General features: G+C 39.3%; 1 protein-coding gene across 2 annotated transcripts in view; it reads left to right on the top strand.

The window, feature by feature from the left end:
* Positions 1-19507: 19507 nt before the first annotated feature.
* Positions 19508-26023, top strand: part of NR5A2 (nuclear receptor subfamily 5 group A member 2) — a gene marked incomplete at both ends in the record, with an annotated part of 121751 nt that continues 115235 nt past the window's right edge. For both annotated transcript variants that reach the window (XM_084244782.1, XM_084244781.1), the window contains one exon: positions 19508-19571. In XM_084244782.1, the coding sequence (XP_084100908.1) occupies positions 19508-19571 (64 nt within the window). The remainder of the gene's footprint in view (positions 19572-26023) is intronic.

The following is a 26023-nucleotide window of genomic DNA, read 5'->3' as shown; positions in this document are numbered from 1 at the left end:
GGTGGTGTCTGTGCAGGATTTATTTAAATTAAGCAATAAATGTTAGTTACTTGTGTAAAGTATGGTATAATGTGAAAAGGCCAACACAAAAATTCCAAAGCCTTTCCACAGCTTGACTTCATAAAGTAAAAGTTACATATACATCAGTAACAATCAGCATCCACGCAACTGCTGGCACAGATTTGTAAAAAGGACAAGAATACTGTCAGGCATGCTTTCATTAGTGTCTCTGCATAAAGTCTGTGTTCATTTTCACAGCCCAGGCCAGGGAGCACCAATTACTGGGCCCCCTGCACACTCTCCTCTCGTACTTCCTCTGTCATTTATACAGTGACTCCCTTGAGCCATTCTCCATGAAGAAATGCAAGCTCTTCAACAGAGGAGCAATCATATCTAGTTTATCCATGTGTCCCACTAGAACTCAGCATAAAGATAAACTCAACTGCATTCACAAGAGACCTTTTACCTTCTGTGTATCTCAAAGAAAGAATCTCACATAAATGGAACCCTTTAAATCCTTGCATATCATTACAGAGATCTACTTCAAAAGTTCTCATACCAGCAATGGTTGTGTCAAGGCCTGAAGACAGTTAATATTTATTAAGCACCTGCTGTTTACCATCACTTTCCCTTAAGTACTTCACATTCATAGACCATATAATTCTAACACCCACCCGTGATAGGAGTACTATCATTCACCCTAATTCACCATGCCAGACAATGTAGACAGGTCTCCCACATCTCCCATCTAGCTGCATCTTAATGAACCTTCAAGTCCTAATTTGAGGTTTAGAGGCTGTTTAACACCAGATGCACATCTCATATTGTTCACTACAGGACCCCCTGTTTTATCAGCAAAAGAAACATTAACTTTAGAGCCAGATATGCATGGAAGACTCTGGTTTTTACTAGTTGAATAAACTTGAGAAAATTATTTACCTTCTCTGAGATTCAATGTATTATTTGCAAATAATGATTGAATTCACCTAACTGTTTTAAGATGGACTTCTATTTAAGGAGCAGGAAGCAAAAATGAAATAAGAAGGGTGCGGGATGCAGAAACCTGATTCAACTGGCAACTTCTCTGGTTATTACTATCTGATAAGGCTGAACAGTTACAGTAGTGAGGAGTTTACTACCAGCTGCTCCTTCCTTTCCCTCCCTACAACACAGGTTGATTCCTGTACGTAGAAATTCCATGTTCAACTAAAACGGTTTTATGTTTGCTACTTAGTCATTTACCTCATTTTGTCTTTTGCTTTCCATTTCTGCTTGGGAATTGGGTAACCAGAATCTCTTCCTGTGAGCCACTTACTGGTACTTCAAAACAAGGGCATTGTTGCTAATAAAAAATATATTCCAAAAAGACCTGGCTTTCCCTCATGACACTGCTCCAATGCTAGTTCTTAAGGCTAACTCTAAGGGGATCTGAAATAGAGAATCCACCCTAGGCAAAATTCTAAGGAAATCAAGGGTAGGCAAGTCTTATCTCCATCTTCAGCCTCCTCTCCCAATAAGTGCTCTTTTTAGCAAGTGTGGCTTAGGTCCTGGAACCAGGCCTCCCGATTATTAGCTTTTGTGATTTACTAGCTGTGTGACCTTGAGCAAGTTGCTTACCATCTCTGAACTTCAGTATCCTCATATATAAAGCAGCTTAATATTATTTGCCTGATAGGGCTGTGGTGGTTATGAGGCAGACAGATGCTGCTGATATATTATTCTCTCAATATTTTGAGATAATTTTGAAAAATTCAAAATGAAAAATAAAATTATTTTAAATACCGCACAATTGCCGGGGTCATTGGGGATCAGGGTTGGAGGCTCAGCGGACCACCTAGGCATTTTCTGCCCTTGACTATATACTCACTTTATCACTTTAATACTAAACAGATGAACTTCTTACTTCATTGGTGTGTCAACTGATAACTGATACTAGTAAAGAAATACTTCCACCCCTAAGAACTTTATGTTTCCTCAAATTGCATATGAGCTGCATTCAAATTCCAGTACAGCTGTATGTGAGACCCTATGCATTCAATACTGCAGAGAATTCTAGATCACAGTTCCTTTTCTTGAGATTCACAAATGCCAAGCCTCTCTTAAAGAATTTAATTGTAAATATACAAGAACAAGTAATAAAGTTGGGGGGAAGAATAAATAAGAACACAAAATACCAAAAATAAAACCTGGCACATTATGAAATTAATTGTTAGAAGAAGCAGATTAAATAATCAAAAGCAACTCCAATATTTCTGAATCAGAGATTTGATCTGAGAGCAATTATTCCAACACTACCTAATGAATGACTCAGAGTGAACTTGAAAGTGGAACCAAGATACTGTGTGACTTGTTGACTCCTGGATTGTGCTTATCTCACTGTTTCTATTTCTTGATCTGAAAATTGGGTCACTAGGTTAAACCAGCCTAGAAACAGATTTTGAAAAAAATACTAATCTACCAGAAAAACAGGAAAAGTGTTTCCTAATGTTATTGGGGGAAATGTACACTATGCAAAAGTTCAAGTGATTTAAAGCAGCGTGTAGAAATTAAACCCCGTTTTAAGAAAAGCAAGAAGTAGAAATTATGAAAAACTGCCACCCCCCAAATTGGTGCTTGTTACTAATGGTATTTTATGAGCATTCCAAATAAGGTGAATTATTTGCATGGCCCCTTTATTTTGCACAAAATAATAAAATTAAGCACCCAGGCATTACCAGATTATACCGTTTCCTGGAAAATTGCTTCCTTTCCAGATTATTGCTCAATTAAAAATAGAAGAGAAAGTTACAACAATTATGAATCAAAGCAGAATTTCAGCTATTCTCTTTACTCTTTTTATTTCCCTTGAGAAATAATGTATCCTTTATAGCTTGTAACTTTCTCAAGGTCCACCAGGAAGGACCCTGAAAATAGATACCTAGCATCTAACTAGACACTAAGTATTGGCATAAATTTTGTGGGTGTCACTTAATGAATAGGAGATATTGCCACAACTTAATTTTATTATCAGTCAAACCGACTTTAGAAAGCATTATGTTTTTCAGGGACACTGGAATGTCAGCTGAGCAGTGTTATCTGACTTGGTCAGGTCAAGGCAAATTATCTGCTGGTCTAGGGACATCCTGACCATCAACTCCAACTTCTTAGTAATCTAGCTCAACCTGAATCCTTTCCTTTCTTTCCCTCTAAGCAACCAGGGAAAGCCTATATAATTCTCATCTTATAAAAGAATTCATTTAAAGGTGGTTTGAAAGTTAATGGTTAAACCCATTGTTTGTGGTTCCATGAATATAGGTCACAATAGTAACAAGCCTTTAGACAGAAGGTACATAAAGAGGTAGTGAGCAGTTCAGGACCTTATTACAACATGTCTATCAAACTCAGAGGAACAAACAATGTGTCTGATTGATTAAAAAAAAAAAAAAAAGTCTGGCAGACAGCTCTTTTTGTGCCATTAGCCCCAAACCTTGCCCCAAATTAAAACTGGAAGTTCAAGCAAAAGTTTTCCTGACTCAGTTCTCTAGAATCAGCCTCCTTTAGAACAAAATTCTCCTTTATATTCCAGATTCTCATCTTTCCTCTTTCATGTGCAGCTGCTGGTGACCCAGGAATGTCTGCAAACACAATTGTACCAAGGAGGGAAATACCAATGGAGAACAGAGCAAGACCCACCTGCTTCCCCCCCCCAACAGCACAACATAAAAGCCCCCTTTCCTTTCACTTTTAAAACTTCTGGTCCAGTCAGACTCTCATCTTATGGGAAAGGCCAAATAATAAGATGGCAAGAGAACAATATGCATGTACCTTTGAAAATAGTTTAGTGAGAGGAATCTAATTTCTGACCAATATTTATTTATCAAACTAATATCACTTCCAAAGTCTCCCAATACCACTTATTTGGACCCTTGGAAGCTGTGGGTAATATGATGGTGGCTCTTATCACATTATTGTTGTCACCCATGTGACCATGAACTTTTTCCCTTGCTCTTATCACCAACCAAGTCCTATGTGGGTCATACAAGAGGTTTGATGAACAGCTCTGGAAGCTAGACTGGTTTAAACACAGCTAGTGAGAGATTCAGACTAAAGGTACAGTATTAGATTGTAAAAGAGCACTTTAGATAAAGGGAATGCAATTGGAAACCAGAAGATTAATTATAAGACTATATGGGGCAATACTAAATTTCAGATTTATAAATTCTAAATTTGAAATTATTTCAGATTTATAAAGCCCATGCAGCTGAATAATAGAAATTGGATGTGGGGATAGTATAAGCTTTTATAAATGCTTTCAAATGTATATATAGTATGAAAGAAGATTGCACTCATGCTCATTTGTATGGGGAATTAAGTCATTAAATTGTCAGAGTCAAAAAAAAACTATGAAGCAGAGACTAAATGTAAGTGAACACTAGGAGTGAGTACACTTAAATTTCATTTTTCACAGAGATGAAACCTGACCAAATGAAAAAGTAATTAACTAGCTTAGCAAATACCAAAGCAATCACTTCTGCCAAAACACAAACAAAATTCTCTTCAAATGTTTGAGCAAGGGTGATCTCTAGTGTATTTTCCATAGAACCTACCAATATGTTACAGATGCTTAATAAACACTTTGATAATATTGGCTGAGTGATCAGTCTCCTATATTTAAACATATAAATCATATCCACCTCTATACCCACATACCATTTACTATCCAAATGTTCAGAGTTTCTTTAAATAAAAATAAGTAGATTGGAGGGGATTTAATCACTTAAATTACAGATACTCAGAAACTAGGGCCTTAGTTCTCTTTACTATCTTGCAAGATGGATGGTGAAAGAGCTAAGAAGGCAGAGAACCTGAAGCCAAGAAGACTGATGCTGGTGACCAGGTTAAGAAGGCCAACAAGGCCTGGGCCTCCCTGGTGGCACAGGGGTTAAAGTCTCAGTGCTATGAAGCTATCTGCAGCCACTGTGACATGAGTTCAATTCCCAGCCAGGGAGCTGACCCACATGGTGCAGCAGACCTCTCCTGTTTTGCCCACTGCTCCCCTCAGCAGTGTATTTCAGTAGCTCTGTCTGTTTTGCTCCCCACTCTGTCTCTGGTGAATCCTCTTACCCCCCAAACCTCTGGCCTACACCCAAGTTCTTGTATGCATAAATAAATAAAAATAAATCTTTTAAATAAACTAATCCACATAAAGTGCATATAACTGTCTAGTCATAGCAATTAGTACTGAAATATTTGCTATTATTAGGGAGACAGATGATAGGATGGGAATATTCAAGTGTGTGTGTATGTGTGTGTGTGTTCTAATGAGCCCAACTTTATTTTCTTTCTGTACCACCTCTCCATACATCACACTCACAGATCAATGAATTAGTGGCAGTTGTCACTGCTCTGAATTGCTGATGTAAAAATCCCTGGGGAAATACAATGTTTCCAAGCTTCAGTATGACTTTCAACATATGTTTGGTTCTCAGGACTCCCACTTCCTCTACACCTTATCTTCATAGAGTTTGGTCGGAAATGGTGCTGTGTTCTAGGGGTGGCCTCAAATGAACCAGCTTTCCTGACCCATGTGCATTTCTCTCCCTTTTTGTGCCTGAGTCTCCTCTCTGACTTGGACTGTAAAATCCCACACATAGAGATTGTTGTATCCTAACTTTGCAAACTCTGTCTTGCGTACTTATGTGAAATGAATGCCTGCTAAAATGACATGTGCCTTAAAAAGGACAGGAAGAGAGCAAAATTTAAGGGACATGGCAGACAGTATTGACTGCTTACTCTGATCCATTCTTTTGTTCTTCCTTACTAACAGAATCCTATTTTTTTTCTCTCTGTTGTGAGCTCTGCTTGGGGTTAAATCATGAATATTGTTACCACTCAGGGCCATTGACAGGACTGAGGATGGGCAGATGACAGAGATCTTACCAAGGACATCAAGAGAAACCTGTGAGGGTGTTAAGGGTTTCTTTTCTGATGAAAAGACAGAAAATGGGACATGCTAATTTCTCACCTTGGATGTTGCATTTTTGCCCAATGTGATTCCCAAAACCACTGCAGCCACCTTGTAACAATGAAAGCTACCTGAGGGCAAGTCAACATGTGAATAAGGGTGGGGATAGTGAGATTCAGGATCCCTGGATGTCACAGAGAAATGAATTCACCTGTCCAGGAGTTGCCCTCTGCACATATATATACATACATATACGCACATATACATAGACACACACACTCATGATGTGAGAAAGCATATACTTTCCTTAATGTTGAAACCAGTTCAGTCCAGACTTTGTTACTCCCCATATCTTAACTAAACCAAGGGGAAAGCATTGTCTTCAAGAGAAAATAACTTAAGGATTTGTCTGGAGCTGGGGTGGGGTGAGGAGTTGGGGAGAATCTGCATGAAGTAGTAAATGATGGATTCAGGATATATTTTAATCTATTGTTTTAATTGTAAGAATAGTTTATCCTCTTACTTACATAAAAGCTGATTTTAATATTCCCTTAAAAAACTTTGCATGAAAAATATTTAGTGCTATACAGATGACAGAACTGCTATGGCCTTTGTCCATAGCGAAGACCAAAATCAATTTAATTTTATTTTATTCAACACCTCCATGTTAACAAATCGGAAGTCAAATCTGACATCTACCCAACATCACAACGTATGGTGGGCTTACCTTAGGCATAATTATGAAAATAAATCAATGTTAATTGTTCAACTCGTTAGCTCCCTTAACTGACACTAAATTTCTGACATCATGATGAGCTGCGGACAGCCCTACCTAACCACAGTAACTCCCCACTGAGTTGGACTTTGGGACAGAATGTAAAACATTTTACATCTATGGAGCTAAATAAAGGAAGAAATATTCCTCAAATCTTTCTCTAGTTGTGAAGCCTCTTTGCATGAAACTGAAGTCCAATTATAACAGAAGAGAGAGCCCAGCAAAGGGAGGATGCCCTGAAAAACTGTATGTCCTATCAAAATTCAGAACGAAGAAATGCAGAATCAGGACTAGCAAAATGTGTCCTTATTTGTAGTTCTGTTTCAATTACCCTATCAAAATGGACTGCCCCTGGACATTTCTTTAGAACTGCAATTAGAAAGTTTAGGTGCCCTTAATCAAAAAGTCCTACTCTTTATTTTAAAACATTACCTTTTTCCTGGTATGGTGGACTGCTGTCTTTCTAAATCTTACCAATTTTTGGATTTTTAAATTAGTATTCTCAAACATTTTAATCTTTAGTGTCTCCCCTGTTGAAGCTTTCAGGATTCAAATCTCTGTTTTTGAAAAAAAAAATGGGTTTTGGTCTTGTTATTTACCTTGTTCATGTCCCTCTGCCTGTTTAGCCAACTTTATGCTACCCCTCCCCCATGAGTGTAGGAGAATACTACCTCCATCCAGTATCTACTTGTTGTCTTCAATTTTCTTCTCTTTTCAGTGATGACTCACATGCAATTATACGGCAGATGGGACTCTGCCACCAGTCCAGGTCTCACCATAAAGGGCATGGTCACTGCATCCCTTTAGTTTGGCCACTGAAACCAGGCTCTGCCATCTCTAGGGACACTCTGACCTTCATTTGTCTCCTACTGCAGGATTCTGTGTTTTAGTAGATCACTAGACAGCACCATAAGAATGTCAATAACTATATGTCAAATTATTAAAATACTGAGAGCCACAGTGACTGAAAGGACACACTTGACCTTATTTGGCTAACGGTGAAGCCAGATCTAGTCCAAGCTCCATTAAAGACTGAGGAAAGCAGACTGGTGAGTGCCCAGGCCCTAGAAGTAAATGGACCCATTTCTTTTTCTTTTTAATTTTTTATATGTTATTATTGAGGTAGTATTATTTTACAGCACTGTCCATGATTCAGGGGACTAGGTTCATACTTCCTCAGATATACATCACCATACTCCACCAGTCCCATCTCTTACTAGAGAATCAACCTAGGAAAAATAATTTAACTTCACAAATATCCAGTGTTCTTATTCTTAAGATGGTTCTGGGGGATATTGACCCCTGTGGAATAATATCATTTCCTACTACAGGATGCTTGAAGTGATTGATTGAAATAATCTTATTAGAATTTAGCCCAATGTCTGCCACAGAGTTGAACCAAAAGTTAGCTATTAAGTGCTAGAGAAGTAGTCCAGCCCTGCACCCTACAAGACAGGGATAGACATGCCTCACTCTGTTTTACCCCAAGTGATCAGCCCTCAGTTCACACCATAGAGATGATCATCAATTTCACCACTCTCATTATCCTCACATTAAAGACTTTCCCATGACCTTCTTTATTTTCCAATAGATTGGTCCCATTCCCCATGATTGTTTTTCTTTTGCCATTTCCTTCCTTAGTCTCTGAAATTACCATTCTCCGAGATCTTCCTTCTTGATATTTTCCTTTTCCAGGCATTTACCCAGTGTCCACACCTGTGAACCATTGTGCTGGGAATGGACAAATAAAGGACTCATACTTTAGCAAACAAATAAAAGAGAAAATAAGCCATCATGATACAGAAAGAAAAGACAAGTGTATGATATATAGATGTGTGATATCTATAGTACAGGGACTAACACGGTATAGACTACAGCATAGAGTTATATGCTGGCGGCTGTGTGAGCACGAAAGGAGATCATTTTACTGAGATTGGAGACCTGCCAAGACCCATGAAGAAGGGACTGAGCACCTGCTAAGTGTCAGATGCCAAGTCAGATGCTTGAGACACATTGCTAACATTTCACAATGGTGATAGGAGGTCAGCCCCATCTTCTTCATTTTAGAAGAGAAGAACTCTTCACACAATGCTCAAGAGAACTTGCTAAAAGTAAGCATTTATTGAGTATCTACTATGTATAATACTCAGATACAAACAAATATAGTTTAAGTCATTTACACATACATTTATGCTGTCACTATCTCCACTTTATGGAGGCACAAGAATAAGTACATGGTCCACAGTCACGCCACAAGTGACAAGGCCAAGGTGGTTTAAATCAACTAAATATGTTATGTCTATATGTTCATGTATACATGGGTACATAAACACACACACACACACACATACAAAATATCTAACAACAGGAGAATGACAATTTATGAAGAAGACATTTGAAAAAACAGTGGCCAGAAATTTTAAAATATGTTTTTTAAAATGACAATGGAATGGAAAAATATTGACCATAATAAGTGTCTAAAAGGGCAGGCTATAATATAATGCATACAATATGATACCAATTTTGTCTATGTTTAAGTAAATACATAGGAAAAGACTGAAGAACATACTTTAAAACATTAAATCTCAAGATTACAGATGATTCATATATCTTTCATTCATACTATTGGCATTTTCTTTTAAATATTTATTTATTTATGCATACAAGAGCTGGGATACAGGCCAGAGATGCCAGGGGTGAGAGGATTCACCAGAGATGGAGTGGGGAAAAGAACAGGCAGATTGACCAAAATATACTGCTGAGGGGAGCAGCAGGGGAGACAGGAGAGGTCTGCTGTGCCATGTGGGTTTCTTTCTGGCCCACCAGGGATCGAACTCATGCTGCAGAGGCTGCGGATTGCTTCATAGTGCGGTGCTTAATCCCTTGCGCCACCAGGGTGGCCCCAGCATTGTCTAAGTTGTTTTATTTTCTTCAATATATACATATCAACATGTGCACAGATGTTTACATTCATGTACAAATGTGATCGTAGTTCTTTGTTGTTTTTTTCTTGTTTGGTCCTCCCATTCACATAATCATCTTGCTTTGCACACAAAAAAAATATATTTACATGAGTCCTTCTCAGCCACCCATTAGGCTCTATTTAGTGCTTTTTAAGGCTGTACTATAGCCAATGGAATGGAGAACATATAATTTATTCAGCCACCCTCCGTGGTTAGCTATTTCCTCTGTTTCCATTGTCTCACCAGTAAAGAAATGCTCCAAAGATATATCCTTACACACAGGCCAGGCTCAGCTCCAGTGGAATGTGCTTAGGCTATTGAACATTCACAGCCCCTCACGCCTGTGTGGTTCTGTGTGCTGCTTCCTCTTGGGACTACCCTACTTACTACCTAGCTCCTATTTGCCTTATTTCCTCTGGGATGCTTCTTCTCATTGTTCCCAAAATGGATTAAGAATCCCTAGTGTTCCCCAGCATCCTAAGGTTAGCCCTGGTAAATGACTCTCAGTATATGTCTCTTTCACTAAATTAAAGCTCATAAGGATGACTCTGTGTCCTTAGCCCCAATGACAGACTCTTCCACATTTCAGTTGATGGAATAAATGGATGGATGGAAAAATGAAGAGATGAATGAACAGAAACACCAAACATTCTGACGTGTTGAGGAACGATGAGTAGTTCTTTGCAGCTAGAGTGCAGAATGAATGTGAAGGCAAATTAGAGAGACATTTTTTAGAAGATCAGATACTATAGGGTCTTAGGTATCAAACAGATAAATTTTTTTCTAAATAGTATGGCAGATCATTAAATGCTTTAAAGATGCAGGATATTGTTTCTAAGAATTCATTAGGCAGAAATCTAGAAGATTGCTTAGAGGAAGCCAGAATAAAGATCAGGAACCATTAAGAGAGGAGAAAGGTGAGCGAAGTGAGGGACGAGATGAGGGCCACTATCTCTGCGCCAGTGGTCAGGATGGAGGTGCCATGTGTGTTAACATTTAATCTTTCCACCATCCCAAGAGTCTCGGTTCATGCTGCACCCACAGTGAGGAAACAACATTAAAGGAAACACAGAAGTCACATAATTAATGATGTGATCTAATGGCACCTTAAGTCGCTCTGGCTCTAAGGCAATGAGCTCTCCAAGGGGCATGTGCAAAGTCAAGGTAAAGGCAGGACTAGAAAGGAGGGGATGCCAATGAGAGATGTTGAGGGAGCAGAATGCACTAAGCTTTTCAATTGAATAGACATAATAAGTAAATTAGAAGAGTTCTTAGAATAAGCCCCCAATTTTTTTCAAAGATTTATTTATTTATGCATACAAGAGCTGGGATGCAGGACAGAGGTGCAGGGTTGGGGGTGGGTGAAAGGATTCACAGAGACAGAGTGGGGAGCAAAGCAAGCAAATCTATTGAAATACATTGCTGAGGGGAGCAGCTAGCATGACAGCAGAGGTCTGCTGCTCCATGTGGGTCACCTCCCTGGATGGGGATTGAACTTGTGTTGCAGTGGCTATGGATAGCTTTATAGTGCTGCAACTTAACCTCCTGAAGCACCAGGTAGGCCCCAAGCCCCAAATTTTTGATATAGCAATTTGGTGAGAAATTCATCAAAAAAAAAAAAAAAAGGTGACATTCGAGATGAAAGATAATGAGTTCCATTTTGGACATGATGAATTGAACCTGCACTTAAAATGTCTCAGTATTTTACTTATGTTTCTATCATTGATGGGCATAAAGCATTATCATCTTTACATTTAAAATTCTTTGCATTTCCCCAGTGTAAGTCTTTCCAGTCATCAATATTATTGACAACTGATATTTCTTGAGTGATTGTTATGAGCCAGGCTACACATCATTTAATTCATAAGATAATTTTTCAAGGCAGAATCTTGTAATGATGAAGATCTTGAGCACTAGAGTCAAACATGGATTTGAATCCAGTTTTATCATGTATTACCTGTGTGGTATTGGGTAAATTACCTAAATTTTTCAGTTTTTCATGAGTAAAATAGAGGTAAATAAAATAATTATTTTGACAACTGAATGAGAAAATGTATGTAAAGCATTTAGCAAGATGCCATAGAAATGATGCATAAAGTCATAGAGGGAAAGAGAGGTCAAAACCAGTCAAAAATCGTATCTCTAGTAATAGAGCTGTTCTAAACCTCACATAAATTCTAATATTAATGTAATTAATTGCAATAAAGTTTTAAGATTATACTAAAGACAAGAAGCTACTCAATTTAAATACAGCCCAATTAAATTTTTGTGGTAATGAAAGTTAATAAGAGGATGGGTTGTTAATCTCACACTTCCAAATTTTTTATTAACTGATAATCTCAACTTTTTTCTTCTTAATTACTAGGGATATATTGAAAAATTAGACAGTTTGTGACATTGTAGGGAATATAAAAGGATATGAAGGAAGTCTATAAAGGATTAGTATCTAAATAAAGTTTGAAGGCATATTTTATGAGATTTCCTGGAAATAAAAATAATAGGCAGAAAATAAGCCTACCTCTTCAAAACTCATTTTTGTCTTTCAATTGCATAGAGCATAAGATGACCTTTGTAAATATTTTCAGTTTTTTCCCATTAATCTTTCTTTTTCAGTTTTATCATTTCTCAAAATACAATAGAAAATGAAGCACATATGCATTGATGCCCTCATTTTATTACAATCAGTAGATTGATGTTCTGAATAATCAGCTTGCCATGAATTGAGAAACTCTTAAGGTATAGATATTTTTAAATTCTACTTTATCATTTTTGATTACACATTTCACTTTTTCACAAAGGATTGCAATAGAAAAGAAACAATATCCATTAGAATAACTGAAACACAAATCAAAGTAGCCCACATAAAATTTAGCTATATAAAATATTTGATCCTAGACATACACAAATTATTTGAAAGATTATTTAATTCATGTGTTCTACCAGATAATGTTAGTTAATATATAGCTTTCAGTTTCATGAATTAAGAATGTCTACATCTCTTTTGTAGCTCTATATTTTAAAAATATTTTAAGTATTTATTAGTATAAATATTAAATATATTAAACACTTAAATATTGACATTTTATGTATTTTAAATAATTACTATATTTTAAATAATTACAAAGTGATCTTGAGATCATTAGATAATTTAATTACTTACCTAAATGTTTTTAGAGACCTTAAATGGAAACCAAAAGGAACTGAGTTTATTCCACTTTAAAAAAAGATATGAACCATAGTCATCAGCCACAGAACAGAGATGGTGATACACACAGGGAACTCACCACAAGCCTACAGAAGAATGATGTCTCAGACATTTCAATTGCCAAAGATTGACTAAGGCTCTGTTTAATTTTTAGTGCTGTTAAAAGTGAGTAATATTTACTTGGCCATAATATTACTGTGTAAAAATCACTTATCTTTCCTGCCAGGTGCCACATTTCTCACAGTTATTAAAAAGAATGAGAAACAATCTTTACATAGTCACTCCTTTCCCAAACCAGCCATCCCACCACCTTACATACTGTGTTAAGGAAACTGATTAATAAAAAGTACCAAACCTAGCCCAGGTCCCAAATAAAATCAGTGCCAAAGCCTTTTCCTTTTTAGTGCTAAGATGCACTAGTAAACAATGGTTTGGCAAGAATGAATTGCTTCAGTATTTGGAAGTTTTCTGTAAATTCCCCACTATCTGGTGCAAACCAGTCCATTTGAATGACTAGTAATTTAGAGTGCTTGTTTTTTTAATAAACTCCAATTCTAAACATTCTTAAAGGGCCTTGCTGGTATATGTTGTGTACCGTGCTCAGAAGAAATGCAATTTTACAGGAATATCAGTTCCTAACAGATATGCCTTAATGTCATGGAAGAGTATATTCAGGAAGTTTACAGTGACTGTAATTCATTAACTGGACTTAACATCATCACACAACATGGGTTCAGATGACATTGTTGAATGCCTTCTAGATTTTGGCAAAGATGCCTTGGAGTCATTAGTTATCTGTCAATCATTTACAAATCCTTTCTGAAATCAGTTAGCAAATAATGTTTTATCCTGATAAACATGTATCCTTGTGAATGTGAGTCATTGTAAGTTTGTTCTGTGTTGGTATCTAAAGAGTTGGCGGGATAGTGAAGATGTTTAAAAGGGAATGCTGTGATGCAAAGTGCCCAGTTTGCCAAGAGGAACTGGTGAGACTGTGCCTTGGTGGAGAAAAACAAGTGCTAATGATGAAGGCTGTGGTTGGTTTGTATTTTTTGCCGACACAGTAGCTTATTAGCTCTCTGAGCTGGTTCTCGGCACCTGTTATTTGCATCACATGTGAATGTAGCTGCAGTTCCACTTTCAGAAAAACATGTTCACTTCTCACAAAGTACTGAGTACCTATTTCTATTAGGTTAGCCCAATAGATAAGCTTCAAAAGACCAAAGTAACTTATTAATGTAATGTTTCCACAGCTTGCCAGTAAATTCTGCAGAAAAGTGAGTAAGAGAGTGACAAATAGCAAATAACGCTTTTTAAAGCTTCTGGGAGGAGGTGTTAGATTCCTGATAATTCTATTATCTCTCATATTTTTCATGTATTTTATAAAGTAATTCTCTCTGTTAAATTTGATTGAAATTTGATCTCTGTGTCATCACATATTTTATTAACCATACACAAAAAGGAATAAACTCAAAGCAAATCACTTCATAATGCTATTAAGTTATAGGAATTGTGTGAAATCTCTGAGTATCAAATAGGTTCCATGACTAAGACAGAACAAAACACAGAGCCTCCCTGCTGGCTCACGGGGTTAAGTCTCAGCACTATCAAGCTATCAGCAGCCACTGCAGCATGAGTTCTATCCAGGCTGGGAGCTGACCCACATGGCGCAACAGACCTCTCCTACCTGGCCCACTGCTCCTAGCTGGCCCACTGCAGTGTATTTCAGTTGATCTGCCTATTCTGCTCTCCACTCTTGTGAATCCTCTCACCTCCACACCTCTGGCCTGCACCCAGTTCTTGTATGCATAAATAAATAAATCTTTAAACACATACACACACACAACAAAAACACCCCAACACATCAGGCTTGAAAATATATACACATGGGCTTTAGGCATGATAGGGGCAGATTCTTTTCCAGAAACCTTGAAGAATAAAATAAAATTTAAAACTAACTAGTAGGATAAGTTACATTCTAACTTACCCAGTATCCTTATTTTAACCAAAGTTTCCCTCCTCTCTTTGTTAACCACAAATTAAGCACATCATACTGAACCCTTCCTAATAAGGCACAGCTCTGTGAATTTTTGCCAGAGGTAATATGTGTCCACAGGACCTTGCAAATAGTTATTCCCTTCATAAAGCTTTTTCCTCCACAGAAAGTAAAGGTTAGATTTAGCCTCATTAGCATTCTCATTTAAACAACTGATTTAATTATTATAATGTGTTAATTGATGGATAGCTAGCTATCTTTCTACTCATCTATCTCTTCTTTGTAGATCCTTGGCCAGGATATATTCATTAGCACCATCCCTTCCAAATGCCTTCTATCGACAGCGGTTCAAAGATTCAAGGAAACACTCTTGAGTTTCCTAACTTCACAATTCTAAAGAAATGAATAAAACATCCAGCAATTGATCTCTAACCTCTTGCTGTTGTATTCCAAAGTGTAAGGAGTACATTCTTAAATAATCTTGATATCTGTTTCAAAAAGATGAAAGATATAACATCAGCCAAAATGATAGGTTCCTAAAGTAATACCCAGTGAAGCTGGACCCCCAGTTCCTTCAGGTTCTGTAGGTCCCTTTACAACACATTCAGAACAGGCAGCCTCTGGTTAGGATGCTGACCTTGACTGACCACAGAAAGTTTCCATTCCCAGAAAAAAATCTTCAACATGCTTTCTTTTCTGCTGGGGAGGGGGGGAAGGAGGATAAGGAGTGTGACTCTATTTTTTCAAAAGAAGATATAATCTATTTTAATCCAATTTGGATTCCTTGCATACCCCCAACTGCACAAAAATAAAACATAAAAACACACATTTAAAATAGAACAAATTGAGGGGCCTCCCTGGTTCCGCAAGGGGTTAAGACACAACCTATGATGCTATCCGCAGCCACTGCAGCATGAGTTCGATCCCCAACCAGGGAGGAGACCCACATGGCACAGCAGACCTCTCCTGTCTCGCCTGCTGCTCCCCTCAGTAGTGTATTTTGATCACTCTGCCTGTTCTATTCCCCACTCTGTCTCTTGTGGATCCTCTCACCCTCCACACTTCTGGCCTGTGCACCAGTTCTTGTATGCATAAATAAATAAATCTTTATTAAAAAATAAAATAAAATGAACCACATTGACAGGTCATTTTGCTTTATAAAAAAGTTCTAAATATAGTGTTCTCTGAATACATTAACCAGTGTATTCCATATATGATCTGTGCTATTTTTTAAGAACATGGCTACTTCATAAAATATAATCAAGATGACAATTCCAAGTTCCCCTTATTCGTAGCGCCCACGAGGCTTGCCAGTTTTCAGGTGTCAATGAATGCTGAAGTCAAAGCTGGATGGCTGACTCTAGGAAAAGCATTGCTGGGCTGGCGTGAGCTGCAAGCTAATCTGCTGCTTTTTAATGTAAAATGTAACATTATTTTGACATTTAAGAATGATGACAAACTATGATAATTTAGACATGAGCATTTTGGAGACATTTCTCAAATATGAATGAAGTGAACCTGTTGCTTCAAGAATTTCTACTGAAAATTTGGATTTTTAGAAAACTTATCTCTTTCTAATGAGTTTGACAGTTTCCTTATATTTAAAGACCTTCGCTGAGATTAGTGGTGATATTAGTGAGCAGACATTTTGATATTGTATAATGACAAATGTGGACATCTGGAAATTTTGCAAATGTGTTGAACATGTTATTTCTTCACATTACCAATGTAAGGTATAATAAAAATATGCATACATAAAAGGTACACCTGAAACATAAAATAAGCAAATAAATTTTAATATGATAGAGAACAAAAAGTCCAGAGATATGGTTTCAAATGTCACATTTCAACTAATCTTTAAGAATATACCCCTGGTGGATTTTGGGTATAGTGTCAAGGAAAAATATTCATAATTGGTTTTAAAAGTTATTATAATATTCTACATTCTTTTTCTAACTTCATATCTTAAAGACCATATGTTCTAATGTACTTCAAACCAAACAATATATCATTACAGACTGACTGCTGAGGCAGAGATGAGAATCCAGCTGTCTTCTATTAAACTAGACATTAAAAAGATTTGTGAAAAATCCTCCTTTTGTAAATTATTTTGTTTTGAAAAATAGCTACCTTTAACTTAAAATGTGTTATTTACACTAACATATAATGGACTCATTATTATCTTGATAATTTCATCTATAAGTAATCAATAATGGTTTTACTTTCTCAATTTTAGTATCTAATGCAAGAAATGCTAATATAGGTAAAAAAAATTTAGGGGTACTAGTAATTTTGGAGGGTACTAATTCTATTTTTTAAAGATTTGCTTATTTAGGCATACAAGAACCGGGGCTGCAGGCCAGAGGTGCAGAGGATGAGTGGATTCACCAGTGACAGAATGGGGAGCAGAACAGGCAGACTGACTGAAACACACTGCTGAAGGGAGCAGCGGCTGAGACAGGAGAGGTCTGCTGTGTCATATGGGTCACCTCCCTAGTGGGGGATAGAACTCATGCTGCAGTGGCTGCGGACTTAACCCCTTGTGCCACCAGGGAGGCCCCTTGGTACTAATTCTTTTTTAAGAGAAGAGCTGCTTTGTAGTTTTATGTTCCTTAATATACACATGGGTCTGTACCATGTCACTACTTGATTATTTGAAAGAATAACAGCAAAGAACTGACATGGATGATTATAATCCCCTAATCTTTCATGTTTGAAACACATACTTACTTGCCCAGCTAAAATATTCACTTTCCAGTCTCCCTTGTAGCTGTGTGAATGTATATATCAAATTTCTGTCTATGAGATGTAAGCAAAGTGTTTATGTAATCATTTTGAGAAGTAACCTTTAAAAGGAGCAGGCATTCTCTTCCCTTCCTCTATACTGATACCTGGTAGTGGTGGCTAGAACACTAGTAGCTATTTTGGAACATGAGGACAAAAGATGACGGAGAGTAAAATGAAAGGAACCAGATTCTGAACTTTGTAGTGCCCCTGTACCATCCCTGGATCACCTACAGCTTAACTTCTTTTATAGGAGAGAAATAAAGATCTTATTTAAACCATTGTTGTCCTAGTACTTCTAGTACCACATATAGTAGAAGTACCAGGACAGACTTCTACTATATGTGGTCAAAAGCACAATTTTGATGGGAAAAAATGCTAAACATTTTGGTATTTCCAAATAGCATCTCAGACCAAAAAGAAATGTTTGCTCCATTAACAAAATTAAAACAAATAGGTAAACAATTAACTGGTCCACAACATTTCTCTAAGAATGCACTAATCCAAGAATCCAAGCTTTATTAATTTGAAAAACAATAGAGATGGTCAATAAAAGCCTAACACAGTAGAGTCTGGTCATTAGTGTTTTTTTGTTTTTTTTTTTTTAAGTTAAAAAGTGATCCAGAGCTTGTCCATGGGTTCTGGTACAAAATAGTAACTTTAGGGCCTCCCTGGGGCGCAAGGAGTTAAACACAGTGCTATGAAGCTATCCCAGTCGCTGTAGCATGAGTTTGATCCCTGGCAGGCCAGGGAGATACCCACATGGCACAGCAGACCTCACCTGTCTCACCCGCTGCTCCCCTCAGCAGTGTATTTCAGTCAATCTACCTGTTCTGTTCCCACTCTGTCTCTGATGAATCCTCTCACCCCCTGCACCTCTGGCCTGTACCCCAGTTCTTAGATAAATAAATAAACAAATCTTTAAAAAAATCAAAATAGTAACTTCAGAATTATGGGGAATATATTATACGTTCATCATTATGCCAGCAATCTTCTCAAAGCATACATTTTATTTTATTGGAGGTGAAGAGTTAGGCTGCCCCTTTAATCAACTGAACAATGTACAAACAATGTAGGGGTAACTCCTCAGCAAATGAATAGTCATAATAAATAAATTGGCTGATCAAAACATGAATAAATAAATGACCCTAAGCTTAGAAATACCACCTGTAGTGTTTCAAAGTGTCAGTCATATCTGCAGTCATCACTTAAAGAATTAATGTCTGCCAATGTTATCATCTAAAATATATTTACAGAGGTCAGAAGAGCTACGTCTGTCCTTCTCTCTGCAAAGAGGTGATGACATCAAGGGGAGCATGTCACAAGCCTAAGTTTAGTTAGAGGCTTTAAGCTGTTTTGTACTAAGTATCCACTAAGTGTGATCTTCTGACCCCTCAGTTTTACAACTTTCCACTCTCTGTGATGCATAGCACCTCTCCACTTCTGAGTTAATCATTTCTTTACCATTATCTGCCAAGAGTTCTTATCTCTTTTGCTGTCACTTTATAACAGGGTCCTCTTATCAACCTGCATAGAGTCATGTGATCAGCCTAAGCCTATCAAAAGTTTCCGTTCTTCTGATTAGAAACCATCATGAAACTGGATACATGGTTTACAGCAGGTCACCAATGCTGGAAAAAGTACAGAGTCCAGGGAAAGACTTACTTGTTACTTTCTGAATTCTTGAATTTTTTTTTTTTTAGCTTTTACTTACTTTCACTAAGGGTTACTGTAGTCTGAAGTGTCCTCCCCAAGGCCACAACACTTGACAAGCTGCACTTTTTCATATGCTCAATGATTTCTTCTTTAAGCAAAAGGACTACCTATAATTTCACAAAGAATGTCTTCTAATACAGACACGGGGAATTTACAAGAATCTCTAAAGCACGGACTTACACCTATTGGTAAGTAGGAGCTGCTTTATTTATCACCTATTTATTATTCTGCTTCACATGAATGCATGAAATGTAATCTCATTGATGTATCTGGCATTTTAAGTCATTGTTTTTCCTGTTGTGTTTATTAAAAGCACATAAACCCATGCGTATATCACACATCTGAAATTCAAAAAAAATCAAATGCACATGTCAAACATCTTCATTACAGTCACTGGTGTTGGATGTCTCTGTATTATTAGCCTAAAGGAGAAAATAGTGTTCCTAATATATCTATTTCATCCCTAATATTTTCTGATAATTTTTATCAGAAATAACATGCTAAAACTTGAATAACTTGAAACAAGTTAACCATATGGAACGATCATTGGTCAAACATTAAGAGAAAGCTTCCAAATATTTGTGAAGTTTCCAGCCACACCACAGTGTGCTGTTTCATTCATTGCAAGTACTGTAGAAAATCTTTGTTTTTCTGGCAAATAAAAATTTTGCAAAAAAAAAAAAAATCAGAAGAACATTAGGAGTCACCGTCTGACTTTCAAAAGCATGAGTATGTCTTGTTATAAACTTAAGTAAGTAGAGCTAATTTTCACTTTCAAAAAGAACAAAAAAATGGAGTCCCAAACTTTTTAGTTATACAGCAAGAATACATTTAATTAGTCCTAGAAGTAAAGTACTACAGGCAGTGATTCCCAGCCATCTGTCAGCATTGTCTGTGAGTTTCCTTCTTCCTCTCCCCTGGTTACTTAAGGACCGAGGTCTTTTCTTGTAGCTTTCGGACTGGAATTTCCCTGCGAATTTGCAGAGGCCTGTCCCGAGATCCAGCGCTGTTAAAGAAGGGAAATCAGGGCTTGAGGCTTTGTCTGGTCCGCCTTGGTAGATGGCTGACTCCACTGAACGCAACGACTGCTGTTTTTTGGGTTTTTAATGGGCCAACTCGACCCTAAAGTATATCAATGAGGAAAAGGTTACCAAAAAATATTCTGTATTCACGAAAAAGACAACACAGGGCAGGCAGGAAGAGAGCAGCAGAGAATCAATAGCTCTGCGGATAAGAAGAAAATATGGGCACAAGAAAGGTATTGGAAGAGAGGCACAGAACGATTTCAAATCTTCTCCTTGTCCAAACCGTCGCGGCGCATTGGCGATGAGTTCCCTGCAGGGAGCTAAGGCGCTGGGCGTTCTTTCCGCCTGGCGTCTGGGGTTCGCCGCGGGAGCGCGCTCGAGCTGGGGTCGCGCGCCCCGAATGAAGCGCGCTCCAAGACTCGCTCCTGCGGGGGGCCATCCAGGCCTCCAGCCGCAGGTCTGGTCTGGTGCAGTCGGGGTTAGGGGGCTGCAAACTAAGAAGCCAGTGGGGATTCTAGACCACACACGCCGACCTCCCGAAACGTCCCATCCCTGGGCGTCCCTCCGACCTCGGGATGAATTAATGGGTCTAGGGGAATGGGAGGAGACTCTTCTGCAGTTCATTCTGCTACCACAAAAGAACTGCGTGTTCACCCACCATGCAGGTGCTCAGCACAGGCTTTGCTGGGACAGAGGCGGGTCCATCCTGAGAGTAAATAAAGAACATCCGTAAGGATGGGAATGGCGGGGTTCCAGTTCTGCCCTAGAGGGACTATTAAACACTGAACCTCAAAAAAAAGTACCGAAGGAGGCCCTCAGCACACACTGAACCTGTCCAGGTACTTCCGGATGCCAGATCCCTAGAGGACAAAATTCCAGTCAATTTTCCAGTAAAAGTGACCTCTTTCGGAATCCAGCTTGCAGGCCTCCGCCCTTTCCGGCCGGTGTTGCAGCTCCACCAGTGGTTGTGAGATGCTCCCATTTGCAACATCTTTGTCACACAGACAGGCCTGCTGGCACTGAGAGTCCATCCACTCTCAGCGTGGCCTCCAAGGAAGGTTAAAGATTCGTCCTGGGCCTCTCGGCTGGACAGAATCAAGGAGGGAAAGGGGAGAGAAAGGGGGGAGGGGTCTGCGATGTCATCAGATTGAATCCAGCAGTTGGATTGAAGGCACTGACTGCCTCCTGAAGGCTAGTTGTCTCTTGGCACGGGGTCTTTCTGACTGCCCAGGGCAGGCCCACTGAGAAGACCCAGAACACAGCTGCAGAGTGCCTGAGGGTCCAGGGACGCTTTGAAATGAGAAAATTGGAGTTGGGATGGGAGTGGGAGGTGGCTCACAAATCTGAGCTCACTGTATACCGAGAGCAGATGTGGGTGCCAACTCTACATTAATTCCATTGTGTTGTTCTAGAAAACTGGCTGTTTATTTAGTAAGCTGTCTCTGTGGATCCTAGCTGGGCCAACATTTTTCTTCTGTGCACACTGGCAGTTTCATGAAAATTGTGTATAAATTTCTGTGCTCATATAGAAAAGTGGAATTAAGATATTCCTTCTACCTACCTGAAGATCATCCTTCATTGTGGATAAGAGAGCAGATTCAGGTTATTAACAAATTGTTTCTTTAAGAGTTAACTAGCTCTGGTGCACAGTCCAGATTCTTGAAATCTGGCTTAGGATTTTTTTTCTCTCAAATGGGGTGATTTTCCAGAATGAAATGCAGTACTAACTTAAAAGAGAGGGAAAGAATAAATTGCCCATCTATATCAACAAAAGAGCCAGATTTGTGTGCTAGAAAATGTCATACAGGTATATATTGACATCCCCCCCCCATGTGCCCAACATTATCCTTTGATATGTATTAAATTAGCATAATTCTCCAGATTAAATGCATTTATAGAATACATTATACAATTCGATATAATATATATTATCCACTGGAAGTCGTGTCTGCAGAGTTATGGGTATATAATACACAAAGTAAACACTGTATTAAGGCTGTGAAGTCATTTACTATCTGGTCCCCTAAACACTCTTGGAGTCTGATTTTATTCCAGCAAGTTTTGTACCCATAAGGATCGCTGAAAAATAATGCCACCATGGAAAGTGATATAGCCTGTTGTATCACCCTAAAGTGTATCCAACTTGATTTGCAGTGCAGTTGAGAACACCAGTCACCCAAGCCCTTATTCTGAGCTTGCTGCTACGGTTGGGCAGCCCGGTCACTCCAGGAAGCTAAGTGCAGGTGCCTCCTCTACTCCCTGTCCTATCCCAAAAACATTGCTTCCCAGATACTGTTCCTGACCTGTATCCACAAGTTGTGACCAGAGTAAAAATATTTCTTTAACCCCTTTCTTACTGAACCAAGAGAAGTTTATGAAAGAAAAGAGAACAGAGGCTCAGTAATTCGTTTTTCCTTTACTTGACCCCTCTACCCAGACATAGTGTCCAGGGTTATCTTGGATTTAGGTTGAACTTGAACTAAGCTAGAGAAGGACTCTGGTGCAGACTATCACGTGGAGGCCCAGACTTCCCTCAAATACCTCTAGGGATGCTCTGAGCAGGGTAGTAGTCAGACTTTTTTCTTCCCATGTCCAGAACCTACTCAGAATAAAGTTATTTGGGTTGCACTTCCTCATCTTAGCTTATTGGGTCAGAAACTTCACTGAGAACTCTATTTGGCTTCAAGGAACGTTAGGAGTTAGGCGTGGGGGATAATATGGTTTGAGAAAATCTTGGGAAGAGTTGAAATATGACCAGTGTGAGTTTGAGAGATTAAACCTGGGAGAGCCAAAGGAACTGAAGTTGACCAGACAAATCAATAAAGCTTATCTCCTTTTCTGCCTTTTGGGAAACTCCATTCCATGTGATTTTGTGTGATTGGAAAGCAAGAAAATACATACCTGAATTTTTTTAGTGTATTATAAGACATCCTTACTTTTATTTTATTTTTAAGATTTATTTATTTATGCATACAAGACCTGGGGTACAGGCCAGAAGAGTGGGGTTGAGAAGATTCACCAGACACAGAGTGGGGAATATAACAGGCAGAATGACCAAAGTACACTGGTGAGGGGAGCAGAGGGAGAGTCAGGAGAGGTCTACTGCGCCATGTGGGTTGCTCCCTGTCTGGCCTGGAATCGAACTCATGCTGCAGTGGCTGTGGATAGCTTCATAGGTTGCGTCTTAACCCTGGCGCCACCAGGGAGACCCCATCCTTACTTTTAAACTCCAAATAACCTGAACGCAGCTGGCCATGAGTTGTGTGAGCACTTTTATCTGAGTCACTGAGAACTGTATCAACCACTGTAAGACAGTCAAGTTAGCAAGTACCTCCCACAGTCAGACATTTTTAACAGCCTTTCAATGGTTAGCAATTCCCTGTTTAGTTATTTTCTTTACAGAAAGAAGAGTTTGGGTGAAGCTGCAAGAAAGAGAAGACAAAGAACTGACATTTATTAAAGAAATGTGTACTGCTTTACTGGCATCCTCTCATATAAAGTTTAGTTTATTAATCCTATTTTAAGGGTGAAAACAAGTAATCAGAAAGGTCAAGCAATTAACCTAAGATCACTCAGCTTGTGAGGAGAGTGTGATGTAAATGGAATCCATAAATCGGATTCTGAGCACTTTGCTCAAGGTAGTAATTATTTGCCCTTGTGATATATCATTATTTATTTTTTTATTATCATTATTTAAAACATCTACACATGACTCTTTATCTTCCTTTTCACTCCACAGTGGAAATCTGATCCAGAACCTTGTAGAATTCTGAAGGAGGGAGAGGAAAAATGTATAGGGAGAGGGGGAAATTATATAGGAGACAGCATGGAAACTTAGGGCAGAGCAGAGCCCTGGGAAGCCACTTCTGGTCTATTCCAGAGTTTTCCAGAAGGCTCTCTGGAGAAAGGTAGCTCATAGTTATGGATGTATGGGGCAACACAAGGGTGAACAGTGTGGAGAGGAAATTCTGAGCATCTACTTGTTACAGTCTGAGTAGGGCAGTATGAGGAGGGAATTTTGAATAAGACTCAAAGTAAGTTCCTGGGTTTAGAGATGACTTTTCTCCAAAAAAAAAAAAAAAAAAACTTATTTGTCTGCTGGGAGAAGGAATAAAGAAAGAGTTTAAGCACCCCCAACCCTCCTACCCCCCCCTTTTAAACACTTCACAAGCCAGGATGTGTCTCCTGCAATGAGAGGCTGGTCCCACATCAAGCGCTACTATTTTTCACAATAAATGCTCATCCTTGCTCAGAATCAGGCCGGTGGCTGCCTCAGCTTCTGTCCCGTCCCCAGGCTCCATCTCCTCCAGCAGATTCCGTAGCATTGGAAAGAAACCCTGCGGGGAAGCCGAAGAGTCAGTCCCAAGCCTAGGCACACGCTGGCCGACTCACTCCCTAAAGTTGTTTTCAAGTTGGAGAAGCCGGCACCCTTCAATGGCGCCATCAGCCTAACCTCCGTGACCCTAACACTTTCCCTAATTCCGAGGGGTGGTGACCCTTTTATTTGTTGACCAAAAGTGATCCAAATTGATGAACGCCCCACATCTCTGAGCTGCCCGTAGCTCTTTAATCTTAAAAAACAGAAACCCGTAGCGCGGGACTTTCTTAAGGCAATCGATCCATTCCTGTGCTTCCAGAACATGGGAATTCGGAAACAAAGAGGCTTGTTATTACCTCTTCCCTCCAGAAACTTCCAGTCTGGCCTGACAACAGTTGAAGGGTAGCCTAGAATAATGTAATGCTAGGGGCTTATTTCCTAGCCCAGGTCGAGGAGTGAGAAGGGAAGTGGAAGCGGAATGCCAGGGTTCAGCTAAGCCCTCGGCGCCTGGTGGGTGGTCTTCCAGCGCCAGGATCGGCCTCCAGAACGTCACTCCAAATTCGGTTTGTCCGCAGTATGGACAGAGGTGATTCCCAGAACGGTTCGCAGTGTGGAGTTGGAGCCGACTCGGATCTCCATTTCAATTACAGAGAGGAAGAGGTAGATTAGACTGGACCACCTACCCACCTACCCAAGCCCCGGGCCCCAGCAAGCGCCTTTCCAAGACCGGCTCTCCCGGCTCACTGAGAGGCCGTCAGCTCTGCCAGGGCCGGACGCTCCTGGACCCTTTGCGTTGGGTTGCGTTGCCCCAACGCAAATGAAGCCAAAAAGTTCTACAGTGAAGTCTTGTTTACAGAGTTGTAGATTCCGATCCTGACCAAACTGCAAAAATCTCACCTTTGCTCAGAGCAAGGATGTAAGGTTTTCTGGAAGAAGGAGGTGGAGGGAGTTTGGCTCACCCCAGCGCTCACTTCCCTTCACGCTGTCCTTCTCAGGAAAGGTAGAGCCAGGATAGAGCGCCCCCTCCCCCGCCCCCGCCCCGACACCCGCAGTGAGGCTGGATCGATCGCTAGTGGCCATAGTTCTTTCCTGGGTTGTTTGTCTAACCTGGTAGCAGTGGTAGCGGCTGTTACCGAGGGTGTCCCTAAGCAACTTGCGTGCAGTAGTAAGGAACTCTTACTTTTTCCAGCGAGTAGAAACTCCTCACCTATTCAAATGTTTTTTTTTTTTTTTTCAAAACTTCGGCCCGTACAGAGAGCTCCTTGGGCATTTGTGTCTGTGCTGATATTTACCCCCT

Source organism: Talpa europaea, assembly GCF_964194135.1.
Source record: "Talpa europaea genome assembly, chromosome: 10".
In the NCBI taxonomy this organism is placed as follows: Eukaryota; Metazoa; Chordata; class Mammalia; order Eulipotyphla; family Talpidae; genus Talpa; species Talpa europaea.
The sequence above is the reverse complement of the archived record's forward strand: the minus strand, read 5'-3'. Positions and strand labels throughout refer to the sequence as shown.